This window comes from Temnothorax nylanderi, unplaced genomic scaffold, assembly GCF_030848795.1.
Source record: "Temnothorax nylanderi isolate EJ_2023f unplaced genomic scaffold, tnyl_v1.0 TNYL_tig0581_pilon, whole genome shotgun sequence".
Taxonomy (NCBI): domain Eukaryota; kingdom Metazoa; phylum Arthropoda; class Insecta; order Hymenoptera; family Formicidae; genus Temnothorax; species Temnothorax nylanderi.
The window spans coordinates 95894-108926 of NW_027249643.1; the positions used below are offsets into that span (position 1 = coordinate 95894).

General features: G+C 54.3%; 3 protein-coding genes across 3 annotated transcripts; 1 reads left to right on the forward strand and 2 right to left on the reverse strand.

Moving 5' to 3' along the window:
• Positions 1 to 490: 490 nt before the first annotated feature.
• Positions 491 to 2122, reverse strand: LOC139784075 (stromelysin-1-like). The gene has a single exon (XM_071723236.1). It carries the CDS (start codon positions 2120 to 2122, stop codon positions 491 to 493), a length of 1632 nt encoding a protein of 543 aa, XP_071579337.1.
• A 211-nt stretch (positions 2123 to 2333) lies between these two features.
• LOC139784078 (uncharacterized) lies at positions 2334 to 3430 on the forward strand. Its single transcript, XM_071723238.1, has 2 exons — positions 2334 to 2927; positions 3091 to 3430. Exons 1-2 carry the CDS (start codon positions 2731 to 2733, stop codon positions 3374 to 3376), a joined length of 483 nt encoding a protein of 160 aa, XP_071579339.1. The 5' UTR covers positions 2334 to 2730; the 3' UTR covers positions 3377 to 3430.
• Positions 3431 to 4903: 1473 nt separating this feature from the next.
• LOC139784076 (uncharacterized) lies at positions 4904 to 6168 on the reverse strand. Its single transcript, XM_071723237.1, has 2 exons — positions 5846 to 6168; positions 4904 to 5780 (listed from the first exon to the last, which is right to left on the reverse strand). The coding sequence occupies exons 1-2, from the start codon at positions 6166 to 6168 to the stop codon at positions 4904 to 4906; spliced, it is 1200 nt and encodes a 399-aa protein (XP_071579338.1).
• Between the last annotated feature and the right edge of the window lie 6865 nt (positions 6169 to 13033).

Consider the following 13033-nt stretch of genomic DNA (forward strand, 5'->3'; position numbering starts at 1 on the left):
TTATCTCCCAGGGCGATATCCACGTACGAAGGTGCGGGTATACCGTACCACGGTGACTTAACCGTGACACCGATGGCCAAGTATTTGTAGCCAGTCGTCGTCAGCGGATAACGGGTCGCCAGGATGCGCACCGCAGGCGCGACGACGGGGTTGCGAACGTCGTTGGAGGGGTGAGAGCTGGAACGCGACTCCCGATGATGATGCTGATGATGATCATCCGTCGAGTCGATCCTTCGTCTTTTGCCGTTGTCGTTCACCTCCGAATCCGTCTCGCGAGGGGAAAGATCCCTCAGCGCGGGTCGATCGGCCAACGTCGAGAACATTTCGCACGCGCGTTGCAGTATCGTTCGTTTCTGATTTCTGTTTCGACGCGTCGTATTCAGCTGACGAGGCGATACTGATGCTTTGGCGGGAACACATCGGTATAAGTAGAAAAGTTCTCACTTATATCGCGCGATGTGCGGTGTGGTGCGGGGATTTGCGCAGTCCTCTACTTCCTTCGGCGGACACGGCGATCGTAAAGCTGAACGCCGCCGCCGCCGTCGTCGTCGTCGTCCGAATCGCTCGCCGGTGACGTTAAATCGCCGACGCGTACGATTCGATCGAGAAGATCGCGCAACTGCTGCAACAGTTCGGTCTTAGGGCAGACGATATTCAGCATCCGTAGATCGAATTTACCGGCGGCCGTGACGGTTTTCGTAAATTCGTTGAATCTGTAGAACTGCGTCCGAGTGGTGAAGTACAGATTGCCGTCGACGTATCGGAAGATCGACGTCACGCCGGTCGGTATTCCGGGAAACGTCGCCTCGAGAGGCGTACGTCTGACGACTTTCTTCGTACATTCGTCTATCTCGCCCACCGAGTTACCGTTGTACATCACGAAGGAACGGCCTCTATGGGTGTTTACCGCTCCGTTGAGTTTCGCATCTGCGGGAAATCCGAGTTCTCGCAAGGTCTTCGGCCAATTCGGCCTCAGAGAAAATTCCGGATATTGAACCATGTATACCAAATTATCTACGAACACCATGAGATCACCGGATGGAGACTGATAGGCGGCAGCTATGCGCGTGTAATTGTCGTGAAGAAAGCTCATGTGATTCGACAGGGCTAACGGTCCATTGTACGTCCTGCCGTCCAGATCGATCGACCAAACGTAACGCCCGTACGAAATGTACATTCGATTTTCCAAAATCAATATCGCGTTTACGCGACCAAGGGCGCACAGGTCCGGCGATGGTTGCGGCGGCCGTGACCGCGGTGGCGGCGGTGGCGGCGGCGGCGGCGGCGGCGTCTGTGAGGGCGCGTTCGTCCGTTTTTCACCGTACAAACGTTGAATGTCGAGAATGTCGAATCTGTCGAGCTTAACCGGATACTGCTTGTCGGGCGAGTACGCGAACATCACCGAGGTCTTGCGCTCATTGTGCCCCAATCCGAGAGAGTGACCGATCTCGTGCGTCAGCGTGAAATGCAGGGAAAACGTATTCGGGGAATTTTTACCGACGTGAATATGCCACGGCTCGTCACCGTCGACGTGCACCTCGGAGACGAATCCCGCTTCGTTCGTCGGGAGATACGCGTGGGCCAGCACGTTACCGGGACCGTCGAATTTGGCCGAGCAATTTGGGCCGTTTACGTTGATATTCGTGTTACCGTGACGTCGGGTTCGCCAAGATATTATAATGTCAGGATTCGTTTCGGAGCGTTCGAACGTCAACGCCGAATGTTGCGACCACAGGTCGAACGCGGCCCGCGCGGTATTCAGCTCCTCTTTGGCGGCTACGTAAAAATCCCACGTCAGGTGAGTCCTCGGCCATTTCGATAGACTCGCCGCCGTTCCGTGCTTCAAGATATCTTGGAAACTACATCGCGGTTTACGCATAAATTGCAGCGTTTCGTCGTCGAGCGTTCCATCGCCGGGCAGACCGTAGTATCGTTGAAATTCCTCGATGGCGTTACGAAGAACGTCGTTTCGTCTCTGAGCCGGAAACGCGTCCACATCTTCGGTCAGATATCCGTATTTCCGCAGGTAATCGATCGTATGTGCGTAATTCTCATCCGTGGGATTGACGCACCTCGCGGCGATAAAACACGCGGTTAACGCGATTACGCGCGAGAGCCACATCGTCGAGGGCGAGAGAGAGCGAGAGAAACGGCGGAACTGCGATAACGGCGTTTCGCGATATGAGCGCGATCGCGACGCGCGGCTCACGCGGTGACGCTCGTTGCCGATAGCGCGGACAGGTGGCGGCGGGGTCTCGCGGTGGAAAAAAATGCGTCGATTCCGGCGGATGAGTCCGTTTTGATAAAAAAATTGCATTTTTCCTCTGTGCAAAGTTTCTAAAAATAGTTTTTTTTATTGCACAATATCCTGCTTTTTTATGGACGATGACGATGCGTCGCGATACGAGCGACTTACATGGGCATGCTCGCTACCGATAGCGCGGACAGGTGGTGGCGGGGGTCTCGGGGTGGAAGAAATGCGTCGACGATTCCGGCGGATGAGTCGGTTTGATTAGAAAAATGCATCTCTTCCTGTGTGCAAAAGGTCAATTTTTTACATAGTTTTAATTACATACGCAATATCCTTTATGATTGCACATCCCTTCTTTGATTCCGCATCCTTCTTCGATAGCGTATCCTCGATGTATATAAGGACTCGAGGCTAGACTCGGGTGTAGTTCGTTCACAGTTTTTCGAGCTAGTGACGTGAAATATTCCTAAGAACACGTAATGGACAAAATATCCAAACTGAAAGGAGTGTGCGAATTGGCGCAAATCCAGGCAACGTCCGTAGCTAGGGCTACGGACGACTTACACGAGGCGGTGCTGCAGCTGCAGCATCGCCTTAGAAATATCGTCGATGGAGCGCCGCCCTGTCTGCAAGTCACGATCCGCGTCGACGAGGACGCACGAATGTTCGATCGAATGTGAGTATGCAAATGTAAAATTATAATGTCATCATATATTCATTTATATATTTATTTGTTTATTTATAAATTCACTTATATATTCAGTTATATATTTATTTATAAATTCACTTATATATATTCATTTATATATAATTATTAATAATATGTATTTTTTGTGAAGAGGACTCATCGGAGCGGTGTTAAAAAAATCCAGGAACCACATGCGTTTGTACGCTGCGAGGATTCGCAGCATGTATCGGGACGCGGCGCGACTCGATTCATCGACGAAGCGTCCCGATACGTGCTGCGACGGCAACGCTGACAACGACAACGAAGACAACAACGACGACGACGACGACGACGAGGAGGATGAGAGCGGTCGCGGCAATATTGATATCAACTTGATTGACGTCGACTTCGAGGACGACGTCGTCGAGGGCTGGCCCTCCGTTTCTAACAAGATATAATATGTAAAAAAATAAAAAATAGTAAATAAGTAGTATATAATATAACATAATATAACATAATATATATAACATAATATACTATAATATAACATAATATAATATAACATAATATACTATAATATAATAATATAACATAATATAATATAATATAAAGGGGTTAGCTCTCTTCATAATAATTGGATAAAATTATATTGTTATGTATATAATTATATCAAACAATAAAGATTTTAATGTCATTATATTATTATAGATAGAAAAAGATTATGTTACAACACCATATGTCAAATATCCTTTCTTTGGTTTCTTCTACTCCTATTTTATATTTCTTTTTAATTCGGTTGAATAAAGCAAACTTTATACGCAATCAAAGATTCATATACGAATTTAGAAATAAGTAGTATATAATATACAAGAATAAATATAATATTGGATGAATATAATATTAAATAAAGATAAATACGTGTGAACAGCAACGAGATTAGACGCTCCCGCCGCCGATATCGCGCTTCCGCTCGACGCTCCCGACTCCGCGCTCATTGACAGTTTCGCGCGCTCGGCGTTATCGTTGCCGTTCTTCTTCTTCGGAGTTCGACGCTCTCGATCGCTTACGCATCACGCTCGTCGCTCGCGCGCTCGACGCTATCGCGCTCGGCGTTATCGAGTACGATTATACGTATGGTGTATGTATGCGAATAATGAATAACTTTCCTCGTTGATTTTACATCAGTTTTTTATTGAATAAAATACAGATAGATAGATTTTTTTATTGAATAAAATATAGATAGATCTTTTTGTTAATGATTACAATATATACATATATAGACGGATGGATACACATTTATATTTGATCCGTGGAGTCGATGCTGGAGAGACACTCGCGTCGCTCGTTCCACCAGTCGCGCAACTTCATCACGTTCTCCATCGCGCAGCACCGTTGATGGCGTCCGCAGCGAAACGTGCGATCGGCGCGAAGAAACTCCAGCCGATCGATGTCTTCGTACTCGGCGTCGATGGTCTCGATCGTCGCGTCGACGTCGCCGAGAATCTCCTCCAGCCACCTCTTCTTCTCGAGGCCTTTCACGTATATTCGCGCGCCGGGCGTCTCTTCTTCCTCGCCCAGGTCGTCGCACACCGCGCGTCGAATAATCGACCTGGCTAGACGATAGTCCACGTCCCCGTCTTTCCAACGGAGACCGTGATGGTTCGCCATCAGCCAGTTGGCCCTTGCTTTTTCGGCGTTCGTGAGCAGGTCCCACTTCATCGGCGCGCGAAACACGTGATGCGCGAGTTCGCGCGTCTCGCTTCGGAGCACGGCTACCTCCTTCGCGACGAATCTGTCGCTCACCACGAATCCCTGCAGGTCGACGAAGATCGTCGTCGCCGCTGCGGCCATCGAGTCGGTGCGCGTCGAACAATTCACGCTCAAACTGCTCGTTCTTAACGGGATCTGAGGAACGATCGAAGGATCCCCGTCTTTATATATATCTCCCGTTTCCGGGGTGTGGTATCCTACAATCGCCATTTCCGCTAGATGATTTTGCGCACCACATTGGTCAGCGAACCGTACTCGATGACGCGATCGTGAACGATGAGACAAAAGGCGGTGGTCTTCGGCGGAACGTTTTCCTTGCATTCGAATTCGATGCGCACGTCCACGGTGGCGCTCTTCACCGCTTCGTTCTGGCGGGAACAATCGATCACCACGAGCGGCGCTACTCGCGCGAAGTCGCGCGGGGAAAAGAGCGCGTCGTCGCGACTGTCCCCGTAGTACGCTCCTCGAAATTTCGCGTACATCTCGTACAGCACGGCGAACTTGTCGCTTTCGAAATCCGCGTTCACGTCGTCGTAGGGATAGAATTCCGAGTTGAGATACAATTTCACGTTGGCGAGCGCGCAATGATCGAACCTCGAGGAGTCCTCCGTGAATTCGTTTCGCCGTCCGGTCTGCAGCGCGAATATGACGTATCGCGGCTTCTCCAACTGCGGCGCGGCTTTCACGGCCCACGAATGCTTGGTCGTGCTCTGCAGCAGAGGAAATTCGTACAGGTCCCAAGAGCGAAAGCCCACGCTCAGAAATCGTCCGCTCTCCAACGTTCGCAAAAGCGACAATTTAGTGACGTCGTTTAACGCCACGTGCGGCATACGCCATTGCACCTTCAGTAGCGTAATTTTAGGATCCTTGGTGGGATCTCTCGGCACGGTTTTTTTCGGATCTACGACGCAGTTGACGTCGTTCCGAGCGCGTATCAGGATAAGTTCGTGTCGCGCGTTTATCACCACGCGTCTGTAGTCCTCGCAGAAACCCAAAAGAATATTCAAAGGTACGCAAAAGTTGAATTGATGGGACGCGTCGTTCAGATTCGATTCGTTCGTCGGATAACTCCATCCGGCGTTCTGCAGTCTCCTGGCTCGTTCGGCGGTCAGCGACGCGTAGTTCTTATCGTGCTGGTTATGCCGACGTTTCTACACCGGTCGATCTCCACGCCGTCGAGTTCGTATCGAATCTCGTCGAACATAAACGCCACGCAGTTGTTGACCAATTTCGCGTATTGCCTTTGAGCATCCGTCGCTTCCGACGTCGTCGCGCTCGCGCCGTCGTCATAGAGTCGTCCCTCGACGTACAGAAAACTGTCGCACGGCAGCGTATACAGATCCTGTTGCTGTATGGGTATTCGTATCTCGTCGTTGTGCCCGAAAGTCGTGTTCACGTACGGGTTATACGTGTGAGTCTCGATTCCGACGATGCGCTCGTCGAAGATCGGCTCACCGCCGATACTCAGGATGTCGGCCATGGTCTTTCCTTTCGAAGTAGAAACGACGCGTTTCTCACGGCGAGACCCAGCGATCGTAGGAACCTAACGTTGGCGTTGCTGAGAACGGCTCTCTTTCCTCCTCGACCGCCACCACGCCACCTCTTCTCTTCCTTACGCTTTCGATTACGTCGTAGAACGGACTAGCTCGCTCGTTCGTACAATCCGCGCTCGATCCGTTCAGAACGAGCATCCCTCTCGCTCTCTCTCTTCAGGTCGCGGAGATACGCGCGCACACACACACACTAACTGCGGCGACGACGTACGTGCAGTCTAATCGTTATCTCCTCGCCGCGAAAGTCGATCAATCGATCGTTCTGATCCACGATTCGCACCGTGATATCGGTGACGTTTCGCGCGACGATCGGGAGGTAAATGATCTGCGTCGGAGTCTCCGACAGTTTATATCCCGGTGGAACTTTCGGCGCGAATTCGTGTATCGCGTGCACCGAGCGTCCGTTGCTGTACGCTCCCGTGGTGATGCTGCATTCGATGCGAATTATGTTCACGCTCATGACGTCAACGGTCCGTCGGAAACGTACCATTTGTTCGGTTTTAGGATACGATCGCGCGAGAAACCCAAAAGAGAACCGATGTTGTTCGGTTTTGTAAAATTCACTCTGTAGACGCACTTTATCTCGCTCCTCATGGTATTCTCGTTGGCGCGAAGAGCGAGTACCGTTCTATCGCCGCCGTCATCGTCGTCGTTCTTGCCGTCGTTGTCCCCGTATATGCCATAACCGTCGTCGTCGTCGTCGTCTTCGTCCCCGTATATGCGATAAGCGTCGTCGTTATCGTCGTCGTCGTCCTTCTCCGTTCGTTTATTTTCTTTTACCCGTCCAGCGCCATCGGCCTGCAGTTGTTCTCTCTTCTCTTTCTCTTTCTCTCTCTCGCGGGCGCGACGTTCGCGATGAAGAAGAGCGGCGCGCAAATATCTGCTCACGGCTCGCAGCTCGTACGACCCTTCCGGAACGACGATCTTCCGGTCGTCCTCGCCGAAGTAGAATCGATTGTTCGCCGGCGTAACGTTCGGTATCGAATTGTACGTCTCAAAAGTCGCCAAACCCAGCTCGTACTCGCCGTCGCTCAGATCCAAGCGGGAAAGTGACTCGCCGTGAGAACGCTGCTGGTTCCGGTTAACGTGAGCGTCAGCGACATCGCGAGAGAACGTCGATCGTTCGCCACCGCTCCCCCAATCGATCTCGCGAAGAAAATCGCAGGCACAGCTGTCCGCAGATTCTCTGCTCGAACGTCTGGAACGCGCGACGATTGTACGTCACGATCGCGCTCTCGCCGCCACCGCCGAGATATCGCGCGAGATCCCTCGGCGGACGGAGATTTCCGAAACGCGTCGAAGTAGATCGCCGCGTTCCCTTTCTTCGCGTAAGCGACCCAATGCGTGCCCGGACCCGCCGCGTCGTCGAGATTCACGATGCCGCACTCCGCGTGTCGCACCCTCGTCGGCAGAGCGTCGCGCATGAACACCCCACGGAAGAACGTATGCGTAGGCGACGCGCCGATCGATCGAGCTGCTCGTTCGTCGTGACGCCGTACGGCGGCAGATCCGACGTCGCCGCTAGCGTCGCCTTCTTCCGCGAAATTTTTTTTTTTTCGGCGATTCTCCTCGCGCCACCTCCGCGCTTCTTATACGGCGTGAGGTACAGCCCGCGACCCTCCATCGCGCGATTGTGTCGCTGCAGTTCCTCGAGTTCCCGTCGCGCCGCTTTGCCGGCGCTCACCGCCTTGGCCACGCCGGCCGCGCCACCGATCAAGGAACCGAGCGCACCCAACATCGGTAGAAAAGGCAAGAAGCCGCCGCGTTTCGCCGTCGGAAGTATCCTCCGCCTCTTCCTCCTCGTCTTCGCGTTTCTCCCCGTTCCTTTCCTCTTTCTTCCTTTTTTCCTTTCCATACCCATGCCCAGTTTCGTCTTTGCTTTCATAGCCGCCCATACGGCCGCCGCGGCGAGTCTCTCACTGACCGCCGAGTCCTTCGCGGTGACGCGCTCGCGCGCCCTCTCGGCGAGCAGTCGATCGGCGACGTGTCGTTCGGCGAGCTCGCCGCTTCGCGAGTACGCTATGTCGTGCTCGCGACACGCCGCGTCCAATGGATTGATGCCTTTGTCGCCGCGCGCTAGTCTCTTCGCTAGACGCGTACCGGGTCCGCAAAACTGATAGCCGGGTATATGCAGCTCGAAGGGAAGAGCGTTTATCGCGCGATCGAGTAGACCGGCGCCGCGCATTCGGTCGCGGTTGCGGGAGGGTTTTTTCTTCTTCTCAATTCGAACGGAACGGTTCGACGACTCACCGTTCAGAGCGAGCGCGCGGTTGCACTCGTAGCAGTCCTTGACGAGCGGCGGTGGACCGTCTATGTGCGTTCGCTGCCACGGACGATTGTAATGTTCCATACACGAGCGATATCTCTGCACCTCGGGATCCGCTTTATATGTTCGGGCAAACGGTCCCACAGCAGTTGCACGTATTTCTCAAATTTACGCAACAGAACGATCTTCGGAACGAATTCCAGCTCCTCGGCCGTTAGATCGAGAATATCGCGCTTGTCCGTCAGTAGGATGGGAAACATCTCGATCACCGACGCGCGCGCGAACGATTCGTGCTTTTGAGATCGAATTTCTACGATACGACGACGCGCTCGCGCTACTTATACTTGCGCGCGAAGCGTCTGCGCAGGCGCGACGAAACGAAACGACGTCCGTGCTGCCCTCCCCGCCCCGTCGCTCGGCGCGTTCGTCGCGCGAACGAGCGCGCGCTTGCGGAAAAGACCGAGAGAGAGAGCGAAGAGAGAGGGCGCAATGCGATTCGTGCGACAGTCGGTGACGATAGGAGTCTCGAATGTGGATCGCAAAACGCAGGCAGGCTCGGGCGCGACCGAGGGAGGAAACGGAGAATCTCGCAGACACGGTCCTCTCTTGCCGAACGTCGTACGCTGCATCATCTGCGGTCCCTCTAACTGCGGTAAACGAAACGTTCTGGTGAGTCTGCTGGAACAAGCGCACGTCTTCGTTTTCGAGAACGTATACGTGACTCGAAATCTCTGCAACAACCGAAGTATCGATATCTCGAACGATTGTTCGAGCCTATGGAGGAGATCAGCTATCGCGCGTTCTCCGACAATCGCGACGTCGTTCCACCGACGAGGCGCTTCCCGACTCGGTCTTCGTCTTCGACGACGTGGCCTGCGACAAGCAGACAGAATGAGGGAGTACTTTTCTATGGGTCGACATTCGAATATCGATTGCTTCTATCTCTGTCAGACGTACGCCAAAATACCGAACATCTCGTGCGCGATAACGCAAATCTGTTGATCCTGTTTCAGGCAGGACGGCACCAATCTGCGCACGTGTACGACGATCACGTGAACATCGACATGTCGTACGACGAGTTTCGCGCCTTCTGTCGCGAGTGTTGGCGACGCACCTACGGTTTCGCCGTGATAGACAAGGACAGCGCGTTGCGAGGCGGACGTACAGACGGGGGTTCCACGACTTCGCCGTGCTGTAGAGCCGATCAGTGCGCTTCGCCGAACGACGCGAGTATGAGCGCGATCGCGGAAGAGAGGACCGCGCGAGAGATAGCCAAACGCGCGCCTCGATTCGCAGGAAGTACGCCGCTCTCAGGGTCGGAAAAATGGAGAGCGAGATCGCTCTGGAAAAGAGGTACGAGCCATCGTCAACCTCTGAAACGGCTCGCCGAGACGCGGACCGCAGGGGTAAAGGACCGGGGGGATTGACGACGACGACGACGGCAGCTTTACGCTCGCGAGAAAGATGAAAACGACGAAGAGAGCGAAGAAGGATAGTGACTACGGCGGCGACGACGACGACGACGACGATGCAGGCGCCGACCTGGAGCGCGATTACGGGGAGGACGACGACGTATTCACGCCAATAAGGACAACGACGACCGAGGAAAAAAAGGAGAGTCGCGTCCAGCACGGTTGAGTTCGGCTCCCGCGACGACTATCGCGAGCTCCACGCCGATCCACGCCGATTCGGTCCGGTTTTTACCAGAGAACACGAGATCGTCTCGGAGACTACGACTCCACCCCCCGCGCTAGAGACGTCCGTCAGGGAGTCTTTGAGCACGGTGGAAGGTCGCGACGCTCTGAATAGCCAACTAGGACCGTTAGGGCGGGAGTACGTGTGCGCTCTTCTGAGCGGCGACAGTAAAAAGGAGATCGACCACGTCTACGGAGTGTATCTCGGCGAGCACGGCACGATGCTGGGTAACAAGCGATTGACGTGGCCCCGGATGACTCCGTGATCATCGACGGTGTACGGTACAAGGGCACGCGCGGTCTGTACGAGTTGATCTTCATGCGAATTTCCAACGCTCGCGTCTACACGGAGAAGGACAAACGAACGTACAGAGTATACTTTTCGCCACCAGCGCTCACAAACGCGGTCGCAGCGCCGTCATGCCGTCAAGGGTAACAGGGGACACAAGTACACAAAATAATAGCCGCCGCTCGTACACCCGTCTCACACAGTTGGGACTACGAAGGCGCCGGACTACCGTCGGCCAATGCGACTGACCGACAACGGCGATCGATTACGTTCACTGGGACGATCCCAACGAGCTGGTCGATCGACTTCGACTGCTAGACGCTTCTCGTCGGGCCGGCAACAACGCTCACGACAACGAAATTCTGTCGATAATCGAGGAACTTCGCGAGGCCGGTTTTGTCGTAAATTGATCGGTCCGCGTCGATCGCGACGGCAGTACGTATCGCGCGCTCTCCAGCGCCTCCCCCGCGCGCGCGCGATGTCCGTGAACAAATTCGGTATGTCTCTGACAAATCGGAGCAACGGGGACGGAATCGACGGTGCGTCCACGGTGCGATTACGCTCCTCGATCGAATCCCTGCGTAACTACACGCGCAACAACGCGCTCTTTATGACGAGGGTTCCTACGACGCGAGGGAGCCGCAAGATACGGCGGGTAGCCGCCGCCGGAGATCGACACCGACGCGACGAACAAGAGCTACGTCGAGGACGCGATCGGAACGATCGAAGAGAGGCGCGACCGAAGAATTGACAGGCGAAATAGCGGCGTGAGGGAACGACGCCTTCTCTCGAATCGAAACTCTTACGACGCGCGGGATCGCAAGATACGGCGGGTAGCCGCGCCGGAGGTCGGCACCGACGCGACGAACAAGAGCTACGTAGAGGGCGCGATCGGCGGCTCAAGAGCGTCGTGATCGAAGAGATCAAGAAGAACGACGCGAACGCTGAGGAAACGACGCGCTTCCGCTTGAGTCAGGGCTCTTACCACGCGAGGGAGCGCAAGATACGATGGGGTAGCCGCGCCGGAGGTCGACACCGACGCGACGAACAAGAGCTACGTAGAGGGCGCGATCGGGCGACTCAAGAGCGTCGTGATCGAAGAGATCAGAAAGAACGCACGCGACGGAAGAATTGAGAGGCGGAATCGCGACGCTGAAGAACGACGCGCTCCGTTTGAACGAGGATTCCTACGACGCGTCGGAAGCGCAAGATACGACGCGTGCCGCGCCGGAGTTCGACACCGACGCGACGAACAGGAGTTACGTGGAGGACGCGATCGAACGGTTCAAGAGCGCCGTGATCGAAGAGATCGAGAAGAAGAAAACCGTCGATCGAGAGTTCACGGGCGTCATCGTGACAAACGCGAACCAGGGTTTGAGAGACGAAATCGCGAGGTTTCGAAACGACGCGCTTCTCTTGCGCGAAGATTCGTACGACGCGTCGGAGCGCAAGATACGACGCGTGGCCGCGCCGGAGGTCGGCACCGACGCGACAAACATGGGCTACGTCGAGGGAGCGATCGCGGATCTCAGAAAAAACTTCAGAGATCTGATAAGAGAATTTAGAAGCCAGTTCGTAACTGTGAGGAATACCGTGGATAAGCACGAAATCCAGATCGCCAAATTCTGAGTATATTGAACCTTCTTGAGCAATGAGCGTGGAAAAACGGAGACTCGTGGAGGAATTGCACGCGCCGGCGCGAAAAAACTTTCCTCGCCGCCGCGTCGTGGTGCGCGGTTACGACGACCTGTGGCAGGCCGACGTGGTCGAGATGCGTCCCTATTCGCGCGAAAACGCGGGTCACAATTACATTCTGACGGTCATCGATGTGCTGAGCAAGTACGCCTGGGCGATCCCGCTCAAGACTAAGAGCGGAAAGGAGGTCGCGACGGCTCTCGGAAGATCTTTCGCGAGGACGCGCGTCACCCTAGGAATCTGCAAACGGACAAAGGAAAGGAATTCTACAACGCCGACGCGCGCAAAATCTTCGACGCGCGCAAGGTGAATCACTACTCCACGTATTCGTGATGAAAGCGTCGGTGGTGGAGAGATTCAATCGCACGTTGAAAACGACATGTGGAAGCTCTTCACGCTCCAGGGATCGTACAGATGGATAGACTCGCTGCCGCGCCTCTTGTCGAATTACAATCGTCGCAGACACAGAACGATCGGAATGCGTCCGCGGACGTGCCCACCCCGTCGCCGAAAACTGTTGCGCACGGTGTACGTCGCGCGAAGATCGCCGCGCCGGCGAGATTTCGATCGACGATCGGTGCGCGTGAGCAAATTCAACGATCTTCGAAAAGGGCTACAACTCCCAATTGGACCACCGAGATATTTCGCGTAGCCAAAGTACAAAGGACCAATCCCGTTACGTATCTGCTGAAGACGTTCGCGGAGAAGCGATAGCCGGAGGATTCTACGAACCGAGTTGCTGCGCGTCTCCAATCCCGACGTCTATCTCGTGGAAAAAGTCCTGCGTAAGCGCGGCAATCGAGCGTACGTGAAGTGGCTGGGATGGACAGTTCGCACAATTCCTGATA